General features: G+C 35.6%; 2 protein-coding genes across 3 annotated transcripts; one reads left to right on the top strand and one right to left on the bottom strand.

Moving 5' to 3' along the window:
* Window positions 1-57: 57 nt before the first annotated feature.
* Window positions 58-861, bottom strand: LOC114716358 (uncharacterized). Its single transcript, XM_028901341.1, has one exon. It carries the CDS (start codon window positions 859-861, stop codon window positions 58-60), a length of 804 nt encoding a protein of 267 aa, XP_028757174.1.
* A 5274-nt stretch (window positions 862-6135) lies between these two features.
* On the top strand, window positions 6136-18256 carry LOC114716363 (flowering time control protein FPA). 2 transcript variants are annotated; one of them, XM_028901352.1, is made up of 6 exons: window positions 6136-6521; window positions 11210-11455; window positions 11955-12035; window positions 12188-13197; window positions 13393-14744; window positions 17962-18256. In XM_028901352.1, the coding sequence occupies exons 1-5, from the start codon at window positions 6219-6221 to the stop codon at window positions 14735-14737; spliced, it is 2985 nt and encodes a 994-aa protein (XP_028757185.1). In that variant the 5' UTR covers window positions 6136-6218; the 3' UTR covers window positions 14738-14744; window positions 17962-18256. The 2 variants fall into 2 exon arrangements, with proteins under 2 accessions (XP_028757185.1, XP_028757184.1); XM_028901351.1 differs by lacking the exon at window positions 17962-18256 and having other exon boundaries at window positions 13393-16138.
* Window positions 18257-19499: the final 1243 nt, after the last annotated feature.

The following is a 19499-nucleotide window of genomic DNA, read 5'->3' as shown; positions in this document are numbered from 1 at the left end:
ATAATATGAAAAAAAAAAGATGCACAAATTAATGTTTCATATCAAATGATGCACGACTCATTCCTCCCCTCTTCCCCCCACACTAAGATTCCTAAAAACCTCCCTATACACAACATTTGTGGTTGTCTTGACATGTTTGTCCATGTTATCATGCAACAAAATCTTTAGCACATCCATTGACTTAAGTCTTGAAAGAGCAACATATAGTTGATCGTGCGTAAAAATAGGCTTAGGCAGGTATAGGCCTACACATTGCCCCTGACTTTTATTTATAGTCATTGCAAATGATAATACAATTGGGAATTGTCTCCTATTCATTTGAAATGGAAGACGACTATCAGAAGGATTCATGTCCATGCGATGAATTAGAACCTTCTCACTTGGATTTGAACCATTCAACGTTATTGATTCAATCACAGACTTCCCCAAATGTGTTATCCTCAATCTTGTCCCCTTGCATAATCCAGAGGCTTGATCAATATTTCTTAACAGCATAATAGGCACTCCAACTTTTAATGTCAACTTACGCATGGGCAAACCAGAGCTAGAAATGGTATTCAAGAACTCGATTGTATGAAGGTTCTCAAATCCATCACTGTCTTGTGATGATTTGCAAATTGAGTCGCTACTAAAATATTCAACAGAATCACCAGGAATCATAGAGCACATGAATTCATTCACCTGATTAACAACTTTAATTGTTGGGGATAGGATAGCCTTGTCATTAAAGTAATCATTGTTCGTCAAATTCTCCATCAAATCAGCATATGTAACAGACACAATGGCAACTATTGGATCAGTGTAATTTTGCACCAACAAATCATGAGGTATTTCTATCTCGGCTATGCAATCATGGGCCATGCCTATCTTTCCGTCCCCAATATCTAGCACCCATTATGCAAATTTTTTCAACCGATTGCCATCTTCATTTGCTGATGTTGCTGACAATTGCATATTCTATGTCAACTCAAATATTTTGCAATAGTCCCATAGATAGGAAGAGCTAATACATGCATTAACAATGTCAGCTCACGAACCTTTAGGAATAACAAGAAGGATTTGGCGAAAGTCACCATCCATCAAAACACACTTGCCCCCAAATGGAAAATTGCAGTGCATAATGTCCCTCAATGTCCTGTCAAATGCTTCAATGCAATAATGCTGAACCATATGAGCTTCATCCCATATAATCAAAGTTGTGGATACGATTAAGTTCGCTAACGGTGAGTTTTGCTTGATGTTGCATATAGACTCTTCATTAACTTAAATTGGAATTGCAAATATTAAGTGAGCAGTCCTTCTCGATGGCAATAGTGTAGCAGCTGCCCCACTAGACGCAACTGTAAGAACAATGTCACCTCGAGAACGAAAAATTGTTGTCAAAGCATTTCACAAAAATGTTTTTCCTGTTCCTCCATACCCATAAACAAAGAAGAAAGCTCTGGATTTTGAAGATAATGAAGACATTACAATATCAAAAATGTTCTTCTGCTCTTCATTCAGTCATCTCACTAATTTCCTTGACTCTATTTCATAAGCACTACGATCATAATTCAACTCTTGCAAGATCAAGTAGTTTCTTACATCAATTTCAGGGAATGAAGTTGGTAAAACTGCTGATTTTATATTGAATTTAGCAAGTTAAACGTATATTGATTATAACTTAGTTTATATAGAAGGACCTGATCCAAAGGGAGAAAAAAACTAAAAGGCAAAAACTAATATTAATATAAAAATAAGAAATACTAAAAATGAGTTGTCTTTCTTAAAGTTATAAAATTATATTGCTTTTTATGTTCTTCTATTCTATTTTATCGCAACAATCTGTACACTCAACATAAAGAGTCTAACTTCATAGTCCTCTACTTTATTTTTCACATTCTAATATTTAATATTATTTTTAGTTTTTAATATAAAATTTAGTTTGTAATATAATTTTTGTGATATAGTATTTGAGATCCTAATGTAATCTCTTATCTAATAATAATTTTTTTTTAACTCAAAAACTTTACAAGTCACTTTGAAATTGAGAGAAATTTTTATAAGTCAAAAGTATTAACATTAAAACTTTGGGAAAATTACAAATAAAGACCCCTCAATATATAAAATAGCAATTAGGGACCCTGAGTTTGAGAAATTGCTCACAAGGACCCGGTCCCAATTTGTAATTATGAAATCATGGTCAAATTACCAAAATACCCCTCTTTAATTTTTTTTTCCAAAAAAGAACACAACTGCCTCGCCGGAATCCGGCCACCGGCGCCGGAGTTCCGGCCGCCGGAGCTCCGATGTCGGCGGCCGGATTCCGGCGGCCTTCCTTTATTTTTTTTTTTGAAACTGTTTTTTTTTTTAAAATTGAGGGGAAGTGAGGTTGGGGGGATTTGATCTCCCAACCTCATGCTTCCCAAAATTAGGAATGACCATTGAGCCAACAAATTTTTGCTAACATTATAATACAAAAAAAAATATAAGTTAACTCATTTACTTTTGTTCCAGGTGATAACAAGAATACATTTAAAAATAACAAGTCTGGGATTAAAATTTAACAACACGTTTTTTTTTTATAACAACACACTCTGTTTCAGGTGATAACAACAATACATTTGGAAATAACAAGTTCTGATTATAAAATAACAAGTCTGGGATTAAAATTAACAACACGTTTTTCTTTTATAACAACACACTCTGTTGCAGGTGATAACAACAATACATTTGATAATAACAAGTTCTGATTATAAAATAACAAGTCTGGGATTAAAATTTAACAACACGTTTTTTTTTTTATAACAACACACTCTTTTTCAGGTGATAACAACAATACATTTGGAAATAACAGGTTCTGATTATAAAATAACAAGTCTGGGATTAAAATTTAACAACACGTTTTTTTTTAAACAACACACTCTTTTTCAGGTGATAACAACAATACATTTGGAAATAACAGGTTCTGATTATAAAATAACAAGTCTGGAATTAAAATTAAGAGCACCCTTTTTTTTATATAACAACACATTTTATTCCAAGTGATAATAACAATACATTTGAAAATAACAAGTTTTGATTATAAAATAAGAAATCTAAAATTAAAATTTAACAACACATTTTTTTATAACAATTAATTATTTTATACTTTTGAAAAATAAATTATTTATAACTTATAAAAAGTATTTTAAATCTATATAATTTGCTAAAAAAATAATTTTATCTCCAATTTATATCAAAATTTGAAGTGTAATTTATTATAGATTAAAAATACTTTTTTATTGTTCAAATTTATAAATAAAATTTAGGGAAAATGACAACACACTTTTTATTTTTTTTTAAAAAATTTTAGTCTATATATCTATACAACTCATTATAATATTTTATATTATTTCATTCTTTAAATATTAAAATTTATTATTAAGTATTTAAATATTATAGTATAATTTATTATTTCATTCTTTAAATATTAAAAATAGTTTTTATATTTAAAGAAAAAAATAGTATTTTTAATTATAAATTAGAGATAAATTTCATTTATAAATTTAAGCAATCAAAAAGTATTTTTAATCTATAATAAATTATACTATTTATAATTTATAAGAAGTAGTTTGATTTATAATGAGTTGTATAGATATATAGATTAAAAAATTTTTAAAAAAAATTAAAAAAGTGTGTTGTCATTTTCCCTAAATTTTATTTATAAATTTGAACAATAAAAAAGTATTTTTAATCTATAATAAATTACACTTCAAATTTTGATTATAAATTGGAGATAAAAATTATTTTTTTAGCAAATTAAATAGATTTAAAATACTTTTTATAAGTTATAAATAATTTATTTTTCAAAAGTATAAAATAATTAATTGTTATAAAAAATGTTGTTGTTAAAATTTTAATTTTAGATTTCTTATTTTATCAATCAAACTTGTTATTTTTAAATGTATTGTTGTTATCACTTGGAATAAAATGTGTTGTTATATAAAAAAAAGGGTGCTCTTAAATTTTAATTCCAGACTTGTTATTTTATAATCAGAACCTGTTATTTCCAATGTATTGTTGTTATCACCTGAAAAAGAGTGTGTTGTTATAAAAAAAAACGTGTTGTTAAATTTTAATCCCAGACTGTTTATTTTATAATCAGAACTTGTTATTTCCAAATGTATTGTTGTTATCACACCTAAAACAGAGTGTGTTGTTATAAAAAAAACTGTGTTAAATTTTAATCCCAGACTTGTTATTTTATAATCAGAACTTGTTATTTTCAAATGTATTGTTGTTATCACTTGCAACAGAGTGTGTTGTTATAAAAAAAAACGTGTTGTTAAATTTTAATCCCAGACTTGTTATTTTATAATCAGAACTTGTTATTTTCAAATGTATTCTTGTTATCACCTGGAACAAGAGTAAATGAATTAACTTATATTTTTTTTTTGTTTATAATGTTAGCAAATATTTGTTGGCTCAATGGTCATTCCTAATTTTGGGAAGCAATGAGGTTGGGAGATCAAATCCCCCCAACCTCACTTCCCCCCAATTAAAAAAAAAAAAACAGTTTCAAAAAAATAAATAAGGAAGGCGGCCGGAATCCGGCGAGGCATGGTGTTCTTTTTTGAAAAAAAAATTAAAGAGGGGTATTTTGTAATTTGGCCATGATTTCATAATTGCAAATTGGGACCGAGTCCTTGTGAGCAATTTTTCAAATTCAGGGTCCCTGATTGCTATTTTATATATTGAGAGGTCTTTATTTGCAATTTTCCCTAAAACTTTCTTAATAAGTGTTTTTTTAAAGATTCCAACTTGTGAGGATGGCTTACCATCTCTTGTTGCTCTAATAACAATTTCTCTCTTTTTTCCGTGACAATAGCAACAATTTTTTCGCCAACAATAACAACAGTTTCTCCCATCCACAAAGCTGTTTTTGTCTTGTTTTTTGAATGAATACACCAAGCTGTTTTTCTTTTTTTCCCCAGGAGGGAAAAAAAGGAAGAGGGAGGAAAAGACCTAAACCAATGCGCTGCCCCTGTTCGGCAGGCGTCCTACGAGAAATTCTTGCATACACTCAGCGCATCACATCATTCATACTCTGACAGTAAAAATATGCCATATCACTCATTTTAATCCTACGTGTAAGCTTATGTGTTAGTCTTGGAATTTATTTTAGATTGATTGATTTAATTAATTTAACAATTGTTTCGGAACTCGTGCCCTTCCTTTTCATTTACTCCTCTCTTATCATTTTCGCTCGTCTTCTTCCTCTTCTTTCTCTCTCTCCCTCCCGGTCAACCATTTTCTTTTGGCGCCACTATTCTCAAAATCAACCAAACACAGCTTCATTACTTTGCCTCTGGACATGGCTTCTTCTGAAACTACAGTGGCAACATCTTCACTCAACCCTTCCTTTGGCTTCGGACGCTCCCATTAAGGCCACCGTCTTCATGACTCACGGCGACTTCTCCGACACTGGCCTTTTAGTAGATCTGCATTCACTACGGTAGCAGGGGTTACACGCGGTCTTTTGTCGCTGACTTCTTGGCCACAAATCTGACCGCATTTGATGCTACCTCGGTAACATTGAGAAGGCCGCTGCCACTTTCCTCTCTTTCTTTCTTTCTTTCTTCATGTCCGCTGTACAAGCATCTTCCTGCTTCCTCTTTGGCGAGTCTATGGAGCAAAGGAAGATATTCCTGTAGCTTTGAGAACAGAACCGTAGCGTCTCTCAGAAGAAAAGGTTAACAAGAAGAGAGAGTTTGAGAAAAAAAGATTAAGGTTGAGCAAGAAGAAGACGGACCAAAAAAGAGGACTATGAACTATGAAGAGAATGAAGAGGAAGAAAAAGTTAACAGGGGAGAGAGAGTATGGAGAGAATGAAGACGAACGAAAATGAACAGGAATGAGCGAATGAAAAAGGTGGCACGGGTTCCAAAAACAATTGTTAAGTTAAATTATTAATCTAAAATAAGTTTCAAAGCTGACACATAAGCTTACAGGTAAGATTAGATCAGTCACATGGCATATTTTTACTGGTCAGAGCATGAATGATGTGGTGCGCTGAGTGTATGCAAGAATTTCTCGCGTCCTATACCCTATGGTGCCAAAAATTTATATATAATATATTGACAATAGAATCAAGGGAGGGATACGCTGATCACTCGACTCTCGCAACAAAAATCCATTTCTTTCGTTTTGTTAGGGTTTCTGTAGGTTCGGCTGGTCCCAATAGTTTCTGGACTGCAATGCCTCTCCCGCCTAAATCGATCAAGGCTGCTCAGGAAGGCGGTGGCATGGTCAAGGATTTCGAAGATCCCGAGACCCCTTCCAACAATCTATGGGTTGGCAATTTATCGCACGAGGTTACAGAGTCCGATCTTATGGCTCTCTTCGCTCAATACGGCGCACTTGATAGCGTCACGTCGTATTCCTCTCGGAGTTACGGCTTCGTGTTTTTCAAGCGCATTGATGATGCCAAGGCTGCCAAGAACGCGTTACAAGGCACTCTTCTGCGCGGAATTCCCATGAAGATTGAGTTTGCGAGACCGGTTTGTTCTGATCTTTGTACTTGGTTAGGTTTGCATAATTTATGTTTCATCTTCTCTGCGGGTTCATGTATTGTTATCTACGCCTTTGCGGTAAAATTTCGCCCTTTCTATTGTACCAAAATAATTCGCGGCCAAACTTATCTAACTATATGCTCCAATCCTATACCCCGACCATTATCACTTCTAACTTTTCCTACGAGTTCTTTGAGGGAAGCGATTCAGCTGGGTGGATTCAAATTTATCATGCGAGGTGCGTTGGGCAAGGACCTAAGTTAATAATCAGGAGGAAAGCATTTTAAGTCGTTAGACGAAACAAACTTCCAATTTGTTGTTAATGGAGGAAACTCGAGTCCCGAATTCGACTTCTCAAAATTTTGTTATTCCAACGCAAGAGAAAGTGAATTGTTGTTTCTAAGGGAAAAGTTTTTAGTCGGGAGTTTTCTATTGAAAAGAGTCGTAGATAAATCATTGCTGGACTTTTGCTCAATATTTTCTCACCTATGGTTGTCTAAGCAGTTTCATGGACGGCCTACCGTGGATCGTTCAAGTCATCGAATATGGTAAAATTAGGATTTTTCATCCTTTTCGCCGAAATAGGCATTCTAATTTGTTGGCTCATGTGATTGCCATAATTATTATCAACCTCAAACTTTTGTAAAGCAAAATTTAGAGAACGATAGATATTTACGTGCACACACACTGAAAGACACTGATTAGACCCTGAGCTAGGGTACATTCTTCAGTTGACTTGTGAAACAGCTGCATGGCTAAACATGTCGTCGATATTTGTCAGTTATGCACGTGATAGTAGTTTCCAACATCATCCATCTCCCTAATTAGGCGGTCTTTAAAATTTTACTTTGGCGAAAGAATTTGTCAGAAAGGTAACATGCTTTTGAAAGAAGTTAATGAAAGATAAGAAGAGAAATCTGCATCAATAGAGCGAGTATCTGATCCTGCTACGCATTTCAATTAGACAGCCAAGTGAAATGGCAAAATCTTCAAAGTAACAGGAGGAACAGTGCTTTTACCGAAAGCGCCAAAGAGTCTATTATATAGATGTTATTCTTAGCTGTGGAGAAATAAATGGCAATAAGCCTGAGAAAAACTATCTAATTCGAATGTTAGAGAGTGCTCAGCAAGGTTTGCAAAGTTACAGCTTTTATGGTACTATTTTTTATTTTTAATATAAGAGTTAGTTGATTAATTTGAGTATATTAAGATTGTTAAGTTAGTTATTTGTAATAAATAGATGTTATCTTTCTTAGAATACTTTTGTTAATTATGTGTATTAGTTATAACTACCATTTGATGGAATCTTTAACATGTGTAATTATTATAATGATTGTTTTGTAAAAAAAAAAAAAGTGAGACAAAGTTGATTGAGGATTTATATTTAAAGTTAAATTGAAAGTCAAACTAGTTTTTATACGAAGAATCAGGTAGTATATCATAAAGATTCTAGCAGTGGAGAAATGGGTTAGTAAATTATTTAATGCAAAATATTTGAGTTTAATGCAAAATATATTAGAGGAGAGTGCCCAGTGCGGTCTACAAAATTGCAGCATTTTTACGTAACAATCTTAGAATCGCAGTCCTAATCAAGGGCCTCGTGAGGTGCCGCGGCACGATGCCAGAGTGTCCTCTCATCGTAATGATTGAGGCAATGCCACTTCAAGTAGGTACACGCCTGTCGTGCCTTCTTGAGGGAGTCTTTTCCGATGCCACATGTTGTAGATCTCTGTGATGACCATTCGTCTTAGAGTCTTCTTATGGACGATGCATTAAAACGTGTTGTTGCAATGAATTTATGAACTTATATTAAGCTGATGCCCTCCCATTTGCTTTATATTTACCACGAAAATGTTAAGGTTCTAAATTCTATGGTCAAAGTAACTGTAACATTACCTTTCATAGCCCGTCATCTTGCTTAATCAGTAGGAAAGTGAGGCCAAAGGGGAGAAGGGGGATTCGGAGGGTCAGGGTATTGACTAGTTGATACTAGCTGATTAAGCATGTTCTAAATTTAATGATTGAATTTCTATTTCTAATGGGACGAAACTTATGTGAAAATCTTGCGGCATTTGCTGTTTAAGTTGTCCGATAGAGTTATTATTATGTGAAAGAATTGATCATGTATTGAGTTGTATAAAATGTCCAATGATCTGCTTTTATTAAACAATTTCACGACACAGCATGTTTACCTTCTTGTTTATGGCATCCGTGATTCGGTCATAATTCAGCTGGTGTAGCAATGAACTCTGACTAGATATTTGAGAGGGAATATAAGAGAGAGAGCGAGGAAGAGAAGGAGGAGACAAAACTTGGTTATAATTAACTATAAATATTCTGATGTCCAAATCTTGCTCTTTACAATAATGAATCATCCAAAGGAGATAGAACAACTCTATTTCCGAAGTTTTTCATCATTAATATTTTGAAAGCAGTTCTCTTTTTAATGTCAACAACTAATTTAACTCACAAGCTTAAGTTGTTAATAGAGGTCCGTGAATAGTTTTATTCCTCTTGCGATTCTTTTTAGATTAAAGCTCTGTGTACTGGAAGTTTGGGTGGCAGGTGTGTTACTAGCTAAGGTGTGTGGAGAACAAGAAGGAATGAACTTCTGAGGATTTGGTCATTTAAAGGTTCTGATATTAACTTTATGCTAAGGACCAATTCAACTTAACGATTAAGCTGATAAGTGAGGGTGCGTACATAGTTTAGTTACAAAATCTGACGTCTAAGAAATGCTAGAATCTTGCATCTAATTAAAACGGCTTATTGGGTGGTATGGGGAGGATATACCTTATCATTTGTTGTGCAAACAAAATTAGAGCAATTTCAGACATAAACCTTATGATAATGTTTTGTGCGTATTTAGGAAGACCTGGTTAGAAATGTCCTAGAAATATATACTTTATCGCGTTAGGTTGCATTAGACTTTTAAGTCTGATTCAGTGTTGGATAGTGTTCGCCTATCTTAAATTAAAACTACTTGTACTATATTCTTTATTTGATCATCCTAGTCCATCAGTTGCTATCTTCTTTGATGTCACCTTCTTAGTTAAATTGGGCAATAGCAACATGTTCTCGTTCTCAAGAGTTTCACTTACATGAACATTTATTACTTCTTATCTTCCTTGACACTATTGGACAAGGTTCTCTCTCCCTCCCCCTCTATCTTTTTTTTTTTTTTGGGGGGGGGTGTGTTTGGATTGTTGTTACACTCCAGACCTAAGCTAAACCTGAGCATTACTAAAATTAATTTGTTTCAGAGTCTGCATTCTTTGGAGTTGCTTATTGTATAATTCTTGTAGATTTTGGAGAGAGAATAGACACAGGATGTGGGAGAAAAAACTGGGAGTGGATCCATATATACCTTTTGTCTTTGTGCAATTTTTCCTTTTCAACTGCACTAAAATTTTTCTGTGAAGAACTCTGGAGGATTCTACTTTTTGTTGTATCCTATTATTCAGTTCCTTCAAAGTATTTTGGAGATTATTGGAATAGATCGAATCATTCTGCTAGTTCAGTTGTAGTTCTCATTATTTCGTTGTCCTTCATTTTCCTCAAGTGTTGAAATGATTAGCTTTTAGCATGAATAGTGTTTCAACTGTTATATCTACTTCTGTACGTCAGTCTGGTTTGAATATCCTGAGTCTGGCTATTTCTTGAAAGGTTAGAGCCGTGAAATGAACTTTGGGGTTGGACTGAAGCAATGCCCAAAGTATAGATGAAAATAAACTGACGTAAAGGTTGGTTTGGATTTGATACCTTTGTTTGGGCTTTGCTCAGAACAATAAAGCATTCCTACTTTTTGATTCTTCAACTTCGGTTTCTTTAGTTCATTTGAACTGCTGATAAATCTTTGCACTTTAGATTTACTGATATCTTAGCTAGACTTTTCAAAGGATGTTGGCAGATATTTTGCTCAACTTATGATATGCTAACTTGCTAGCAAAAGGCAATGTTCTATGATATGATATGGGTCACAAACAATTTAGCTCTTAGACATTGTTACTTTTTTCAACAATCTATTTCAGTTTGCAGATGCCTTTATTTCATCGGTAGAACTGATTTTCTTTCTCTTCGGTACTTTTCTCCTTATATATGAATTTATGAGGTTTCCTTCCCTTCCTTTGCTTACACATATTTGTTATTTTACAGTCCTGATATTTACGGATTGAAAAAATTACTTTGATTACCCATTTATGTTTTCCCTTTAGAAGAAGGGGAAGAAAGTTTGTGTCCTGAGAGCATTGTATGAAGATTGATAAGAATATGATAAAGATGGAAATCCTGAGTATCCGTTGTAGTTAATGTGTGAAAAACTCTTGTCTAAGAAGATTTAAGCAGCATCTTGCTTGGACAGTTTTGGTAAATGTTTTTATAGCTTTGGTGCTTTATGGCACGGTCCACCTCAGACGCCACTGATGTATTTTCAATCTAATGACTTGTGAATTTGCTGGAGTAGCAATGTGGCCTTGCCTTGTCTATCATCAACCCACCCCCAATGCATAATTTGGCTCTGAAGCCTGTGTTACAATTCTACTCCATGGAGCTGGCATTTTGTGATTGCTTTTAACAGTAACAAGACATTTTTTTTTTTTGTGTTTGCTTCTTTCTAGAATTGCTTATGGATGGTCTGTAAGATGTGTGTTTGAAATCGTGAAAAAACCTGTTTTCAGGCAAAGCCATGTAAACAACTTTGGGTGGGTGGTATTAGCCTATCTGTTACAAAGGAAGAGCTGGAGGCTGAGTTTCGCAAATTTGGTAAGATTGAGGATTTTAAGTTCGTCAGAGACCGCAACACTGCATTTGTTGAATATTACAATTTAGATGATGCAACTCATGCCATGAAAATGATGAATGGAAAGCGTATTGGTGGCGATCAAATTCGCGTAGATTTCCTTCGATCACAATCATCAAAAAAGGCAAGTTTATGGCTTTATGCTTTATAATGTGGATTTGCTCTGTTTTCCTTCTACTTCATTTCTTGCTCAATAAATTGTTTTATCACTCGCCTAGTGATGGCTCGAGCCTCCTTCTGTGTAATATATTTTATTGGATCAGTGGAATATGATTGACTGAATGAAAAGCAAGCTGGAATAGTTTTTCCTGTATTCCCTAATTATCTTTATCTGAGAAAACAACTCTTTCCAGAGCTATTTTACATATATTTTATCTTTCTTTAATGTATTTGGTAGCTCTGAATTTGAACATTGTCTAACTTCCTTCGATATTGCTTTGGATATGAGTTATATCAGCGGTCATGGAATTACTTGGGGCCTTTATGTTCCATATGGCTATCGGTTGACGGGTTATTTCCTTCACTGCTTTCCATGCCTCAGTAGATGTTTATTCTTTTGCTTCATACTATGATGCCTTTTTTTGGTTGTTTAAGTAGCTAATATTTTCATTACTTTTGTATAGGATATGTTGCTCGAGTATGGGCAGCTTCAGGGAAAAACCGTGGGCCCTCCTGATTTCTACTCTGGCCAGAAAAGACCACTGGTGAGAGTCCTGATCATCTTCCTGTAATTGTCTTATGTTAGTTTATATATCTGTTATTTGATGCATGACGACAAACGATATTTGGACCCTGCATGTAATTTCTTTGAATTATATAATTTTTTTGTTTAAGGATGATTGCCATTTTTTCACAGCAAACACAGCCTTCAATTGGGAGGAAGGGAGATAGTCAACCCAGCAATATTTTGTGGATAGGTTATCCTCCTTCTCTTCAGATTGATGAGCAGATGCTCCACAATGCCATGATTTTATTTGGTGAAATTGAGAGAATCAAGAGCTTTCCTTCAAGGCACTACTCATTTGTGGAATTCAGGAGTGTGGATGAAGCTCGACGTGCTAAAGAGGGTCTTCAAGGCCGGCTTTTTAATGATCCTCGGATTACTATTATGTATTCAAGCAGTGAGCTGGCACCTGGCAAAGATTACCCTGGCGTTTTCCCTGTAAGCAAAGGACCAAAACCTGACATGTTCTTAACTGAGCAAACATTTCGACCATTGCAGGTGGATGTGTTTGGACATAGTCGTCCAATGGTTCCAAATAATCTTTCCAGCCAGTTAGCACCTGGTGTTATTGTTGGACCAAATGTACCGTTGAGACCTTTTGGTCCTCAAGGTAGTCTTGAACCTTCGCTTTCAGGCATTGAATCTAATGAACTGGGCACAAACCAAAAGTTTCAGGATGGTAGCTCCAAAAGTCAAATGGGTCCAAATTGGAAACGGCTATCTCCTCCAGCACCAGGGATGCTCCATCCGGCACCGGGTATTAGACCTCCAACTAGATCCACATCTAGCGCATGGGATGTGTTTGACATAAACCAGTTTCAGAGGGATTCAAAGCGTTCAAGGATAGATGGTGCTTTACCTGTTGATGATGTTCCCTTTCCGTTAAGAAATGCTGATGACCGTGCAGTAGGGCTAGAGCAATCTTATGGGATGGAGCCAGTTATTGATGGTGGTTCTGGTCCATTTGTAAACATGCAAGGGAAGGCTCCCCCTGGTCCAGTGGGCACAAGGATCTCAACTGGAGTGCCTGCTACTGTTCAAGTCGATATTGATCACATATGGCGTGGGATAATTGCAAAAGGGGGAACGCCAGTTTGTCAAGCAAGATGTGTTCCTATAGGAAAAGGGATAGGGACTGAGCTGTGAGTACATCTTCATATTTTTATGTTCTTAATATTTCTGTGAATTGTGGAAAAGTAAGGAAATTAAAATGTATCTTAATTTCTTGCTTTAAGGACTTTTTGTCCTAGTCAGTCCTAAAGTGCTGATGCTTTACTTTTATTGCCGTAATGTGAGATGTGAAAGCGGTTAATGTTTGTTGTGGTCCCTTCTTGCAGGCCGGAAGTTGTTGATTGCTCAGCCAGGACTGGATTGGATATGCTAACAAAACATTATGCAGATGCTGTCGGTTTTGACATTGTCTTCTTCCTGCCTGATAGTGAAGATGACTTTGCATCATACACTGAATTTCTTCGCTACCTTGGTGCTAAAAACCGTGCTGGTGTTGCCAAATTTGTTGATGGTACCACTCTATTCTTGGTGCCTCCATCTGATTTCTTAACAAAGGTTTTAAAAGTCGCAGGGCCTGAACGTCTATATGGTGTGGTTCTTAAGTTTCCATCTATGCCAAGTGGCACATCATTGCAACAGCCACTGCCTTTGTCTATACCTTCCAGTCGGTATATTGATAGGCAGCAGATTTCTCCTTCTCAAGTAGAGTATAGTCAGATCCCTGCAAAGGAGGAAGAAATTTTGCCTATGGATTATAATAGGTTGTTGCATGATGAGTCTAAAGTTCCTTCAAAACCACTTTATCCAGCTACAAGTGGCGCCTCTTTAGTTCAGTCTGTACCCTCAGACTATACTTCTAGCAATACTGCTGCAGGAACCCAACCTGGCGTTACATTAACACCTGAGCTTATTGCCACTCTAGCCTCCTTGCTTCCTGGAACTACACCATCATCTACTGCTGATGGGGCCAAGCCAGCAGTTGGCTCCTCAACTATGAAAGCTCCATTTCCTCCATTTGCTCCCACTGACGGAAACCAATCTCATGTATGGAAACAGGACCATCTAATTGCAGATCCGTCCAGTCATGTCCTTCAACAGGCAGGGAGTACGTACTATCAGCCTTATCCACTATCATCTACTTATGGCCACCCTGGTCAAGTGGTCCCTGGCAGTACAAATATCCAAGATTCTGCAGCCAGCTTACAGCAGCAGGTTGCCATCTCATCTAGACCCATGACTAACTTGATGCCTTCTCAAAGCGGACAAGTAACGTTATCCCTCCCAGTGAATCAACCATATCAGGTTGAAGTGTCCTCCAGCTCTCAGAAAGGCTATGGAGTGGTGCAGGGAATAGATGCCTCTGTTTTATATAGTTCTCAGGCTATTCAGAATCCTAATATTTCTGTTTCCTCATCTAATCAAGTTCATGGTGCTAACCCTTCTCAGCAACAAACTGCTATGCCATATTCAGCAGAAAAAGTGAACGCAGAGCCTCCAAATCAGCAGTTTCAACCTGCTCTCCAAGCAGTTAGTCAGGGTGCGTCATCAGAAGTGGAGGCAGATAAAAACCAGAGGTACCAGTCAACACTACAGTTTGCTGCCAGTCTTCTCCTCCAAATACAGCAGCAGCAGCAAACCCAAGGAGGACGGGGGGCTGGAAATCAACAGTGAGAATTTTGTAAGTAATTATCTTCCATGAACTGTTCTTTTTGGCCGTATTCCTGTTTGTGTAAATTAATCTTTGCCATACATGTACTCCATATTTAGTTTTTGATATTCTGCGTAGCCGTGTTGCAAATATTAGCCGAAACTATTAGTGGGATCTGAATCTGAAATCATTAGAAGCATCTAGTTTCATTGAGAAATAAGGATCTTTTAGAATTTGAGCTTTTAAGTTGCGAAAGCAGGAAGAACATGAAGGCAAATGTCTATATTTGTCAGGAATGATTGTAGTTTATAAGGGGTGTCCTCAGAAAAAGATTGCTTGGTTTGCTCAGGGCATTTGAAGAGAAAGTTCAAAGTTATCAACGTGTATTGACTTTTTCAGATAGAGCATGATCAGGATGGCTTCTTCATCCTGTAGAACTACTAGGTCCTAGAACAATCGCTTTGCTTCATGTTGTACTTGTACTGATTTTGGTAAGCAGAAGTTTGATATTCTGCTTGGCCTTGCTGCAACTGATAGCCAAAACTTCCTGTGGTTTCTGAACCTGATGTGTTGAAAACTATCTAGCCGCATGGGAAGTATACCAACTTCGTTTTCTTTTTTTTTTTTTTTGGGGGGGGGGGGGGGTTGGGTGTCGAGAGCATCTGATTTGCATATTTTGCAATCAGTTCATTCTTGATAGCTAGTCTCCGCTGGACTTCAGTTTCTGAGTTGCTATCTCTGGAACCAATTAGAACATTTTACATTTTGTTTTGTGTTTTTTGTGGTAAATCTGTTTCGTCATTTGGCGTAGTTTTTGTGTGTGTGTGTGTGGGGTCTTCTACCATGGTTCCAATGGAATTTAGCAAATAACTCGTGGAGTAGACTGTGATTTTGTTTATATCCTGCTCTATCGTTAGTTCCTTATAATACCTATCTTATTTTTTATTCGTTGACTTTTGCTTGTATTTGAATTATGTTGTACAGAGTCTTGATTTTGCTGCCTTCCTATTATTTATGCACCATGATGCTTTTATCTGTATGTTTTCACTGCTATAGCATATCTTTGTCGGTGGTTGAATATGCTCGTAGATCTAGTGTTATCCTATTATAACATAAATGTAGCCTAGTGAATCTTGAACTCTGCTTCGGTTGCGTGCTATTACTTTTCATCTGTCATGTATCTCACAATTGCTTAGCTGTAGGCTTTTGACCTTTTTTCTTTAGCATTTTCCCTTAAATCTAGATTTTTTCACCTGACCCTTGAATCTAGATTTTAGAGATGAGAATTCCTATTAATTCTCCAATTTATTTTAATATGATCTGTAACTTGAATTATGTAAAGATCTTCACTGTGCTGTTAAAGATAATGAGAAAATGACTGTTGATCGAGTTTGTAAAATTAGAATTACCATTATTTATTACCATCTCATGATCATATTCAGCTATGGGTTCAGCAAATCCACACACTCAGTACTCGATGCCAAATTACCAATCTTATCCTTCCACTTATTCTCCTTATTCCTCGGTATTATTCCTCTCAGTGAGGTCTTCTTTCTTCTGCTTTTTTTTTTTTTTCCGCAAATACAAATTCTGCTTCGGGGTTTGAAAAGGTTTAATCATATAAACATTACGTGGGTGAGGTATTTTAGGTTCCTAAATAAAATCATAATTGCCGATGAATTAATTAGCCCTTTTAAGTGGAGTGATGGAGTAGCTTTTAGACTCAGTTTGGAACCCCCACCTCCCTTCTCTCAAAACAACTCGAACCCCTTTATTTTTGTTCCTTAATTGGTGCAGGAATATTTATCGGGAAACTTGAAATAATTCTTTTGGTTAATTTGAAAATATCCATGTGATCGGAGTTTTGTTGTTGCAATGGGTGCCTTTGGAATCTTCTTAAACGAATGTTTGTGAAGAACCCTTTGTTTAGAAGCCTGGACCTTTTTCCCCCTTTCTACACCTAACATATCTTCACATGGAACGCAACCTTTTGCTGCATACATTTTTATGAATGTTATATCAACCATGATGGCGTTCGGTGGAACCAGTATATGCGTAGAATTGCAGTTTCGTGTGTGATGCTGGCCTATTTGAAAATGCACTAGCTATTCTATACAGGTGAAACTTTGATATTTTGATGTGATGGCAATCGAATCTGAACGATTAAGGACAGACCTAGGTGAAAGCGCTTTATAGCCTTGATAAATTCCATGTTGTTCCTCGTGCCAAAGCTATAAATTGACCTGCGTAAATATAGTGAGGAGTCGCATGTTGTGCAGAGGATACAAGGAAAAACTTGCAGCCTTCTCATATGATTCCTCGTTAAGTTGATCAGCCGGTCCGAACAGTTAAACTAATTTGGAAAATAGGTTCGATTATGTGCCATTGATTGGCCATTAATGTACCAGCTCTATCCCAATTCTAACGTCCTGCTCCAACAGCTTGAAGCGATTAATCCACTTGCTCCGATGTAAATCGAAAATCACCTCTTAAAATTCACCAAAATCGCAAGTTATAAAATTTTGAAGTACCCGACATTCTAGTTGCCTCATTTTACGCAAGGTACAATGTTGATGATAAAAATTTGTTGCTTATGATTGTCGACTGCTTCAACGAGGATAATGGGATAATGCCCCATCTCACTGGAAAATATTAGAGTATGGACTCGTCTAGTAACTTAGCTCTGGAAACCATCTATCATTGCCCTTACTAGTGTTTTTGAATAAGTTACATGGCATGCAAGTTTTCTGAGGGGTGGAATAACAAATACTTGTAGAGATTGTGATCCTCTGGTATTGTTGATGTGTGTGGAAGATTTTGGCGATAGATTTAAACGGATTTGTGGAATTAATTAGGCACCGAACATGGATTGACGGTTCATGGCATGGTATCAATGATTGTCTCCATTTCCAACTAGTTTCGCGCACTGAATCAAACTCTCTTTTTTTTTATTCTGGGCCCCGAGAGTTATTTATTTTGATTTCTATCTTTATACCTGCAAGAGGTATTGGTATTTATCTGGATTTTATTTTCTTATTATCAGTTGACAAGGTCGAAGCTATTAACTTCTGGAACATTATGAGTATTTGACAAATAAGTTTATAACTTTTTCGCTCTAGCCCAAGCTTGGAAAGTGCGTTTGTAAAATTATCACGGCGGCTTTTTTATGTTCCTGGCAAATCTTAGTTGTCATGGGTCAATTGGAACCAAAATAAAAAGCGTAACGATTCTATTCATGGACGTGTAGGTTTAATGGCTGTGCATGAATGCATGTTCGGGTGGGATTCGTCATTGGTGGGCTGCTTTACGCCACTAAAGGAAGACAAGAAAGGTCAACTCGTCCTCATGGTGCCATCTATGTCTCTTCCTTTAGGCTTTATCATCGACACTTGCGTAGGGCTTTTAATTGTTCTTCCAACAATGTTGTTCCTGTGGCAATCCCAGTGTTCGATCTTAACTGCATAACCCTTGTTCTTAATTATTACAAATGCGAATGAATGAAGATCGTTTGTCCCTGTTGATGGAGACAATTTTCGACTGCATTTTCTGTCCGAACTACTTGTCGCTATGTATTTATTTTAACCTGCTAGATGCGAAACATAACGCAGTTTTTTTTTATTATTATTATTAAAGGTGATATGTTGACAATAGTCAAACTGTTACTTGTTCTAGGTAAAATTGAGATCAATTTGAACTTTTAGAATCAATTTGAACTTTTAAGGTTTTCCATTAAAAATTTGGTGAGATCTGTTTGCGCGCCCACGCTTCCCCCCCCCCCCCCTTTTCTCTGGTATGTGGAGACAAGCTTGAATGCGTTGCATGAATTAGTGCTTATTGGCGCCTAGGTTGGTTCATATCAATATCAGCCAAGATTTCAAGTTTCAAAAACATTGAGCACGTAGAATTAAATTAATGGATGTTTCATGGAATTCTCACGAGTCCACATTAATTAAATTGTAATTTGAAGCTTTAAAATAATGTAATTCATTGCAATAAAATGAGATTTTGAGTTTTATTTTAGAAGTTAATGCTACCTCTCTACTTTGTTAGTTTCCTTGGACAAAGAATCATATTGCAGTTATTTCTATATCATATTTTTAAAAATTATTGCAATGTCGTTTTTAAGTTAGCAGATAGTAATATTGACAATTGACTCTAAAGATATAAATAAGTTTAACTAATACGCGAAATGTTTATGTAAAACAGTTTTTGGATTAAACAGTATCGTTACTCCTAAAATATTTGTAGAATAGTTGCTATCATAAAATTGAAAAATTAGCATATTTTTTCTATCAAAACATGCGATATTATATTTAAGACTAAAGTATACATTTAATCCTTTAACTTTGTATAAAATTTCAATTTGATTCCTTAACTTTAAAAAGCATACATTTGGTCCTTTAACCCTAAAATCATTAGGCTCTAATGATGATTTTTTTTGTAACAATCATAGATGTTTCGAAAATTAAACTCAATATATTGGCTTTTGAAATATTTTATCAACATTTAAGATCTTAATATCATTATTTTTTCAAAAAATTTTAGAGTTAAAGGATTAAAAGTATACTTTTTAAAGTTAAGGGACAATTAAGAGACCAAATGAATACTTTAGCTTATACTTAATGCGTAACCTGACTAATCAACTAAGTATTTATCAATTAAAAAAATTATCAAATTGCTTTGTACTGCGAAACTTTAGGGATGAAATACCCTGAGAAAATCTTTTGCAATCCACATAATAATGCACAATATCAGTTAAAAGTTTACGTTATTTTACCTTCCTGT

This window comes from Neltuma alba, unplaced genomic scaffold (genome assembly GCF_004799145.2).
Source record: "Neltuma alba isolate B1F8T4 unplaced genomic scaffold, ASM479914v2 tig00011652_pilon, whole genome shotgun sequence".
NCBI lineage: Eukaryota > Viridiplantae > Streptophyta > Magnoliopsida > Fabales > Fabaceae > Neltuma > Neltuma alba.
Note: the sequence above shows the minus strand (reverse complement) of the source record. Positions and strands in the feature narration are given on the sequence as shown.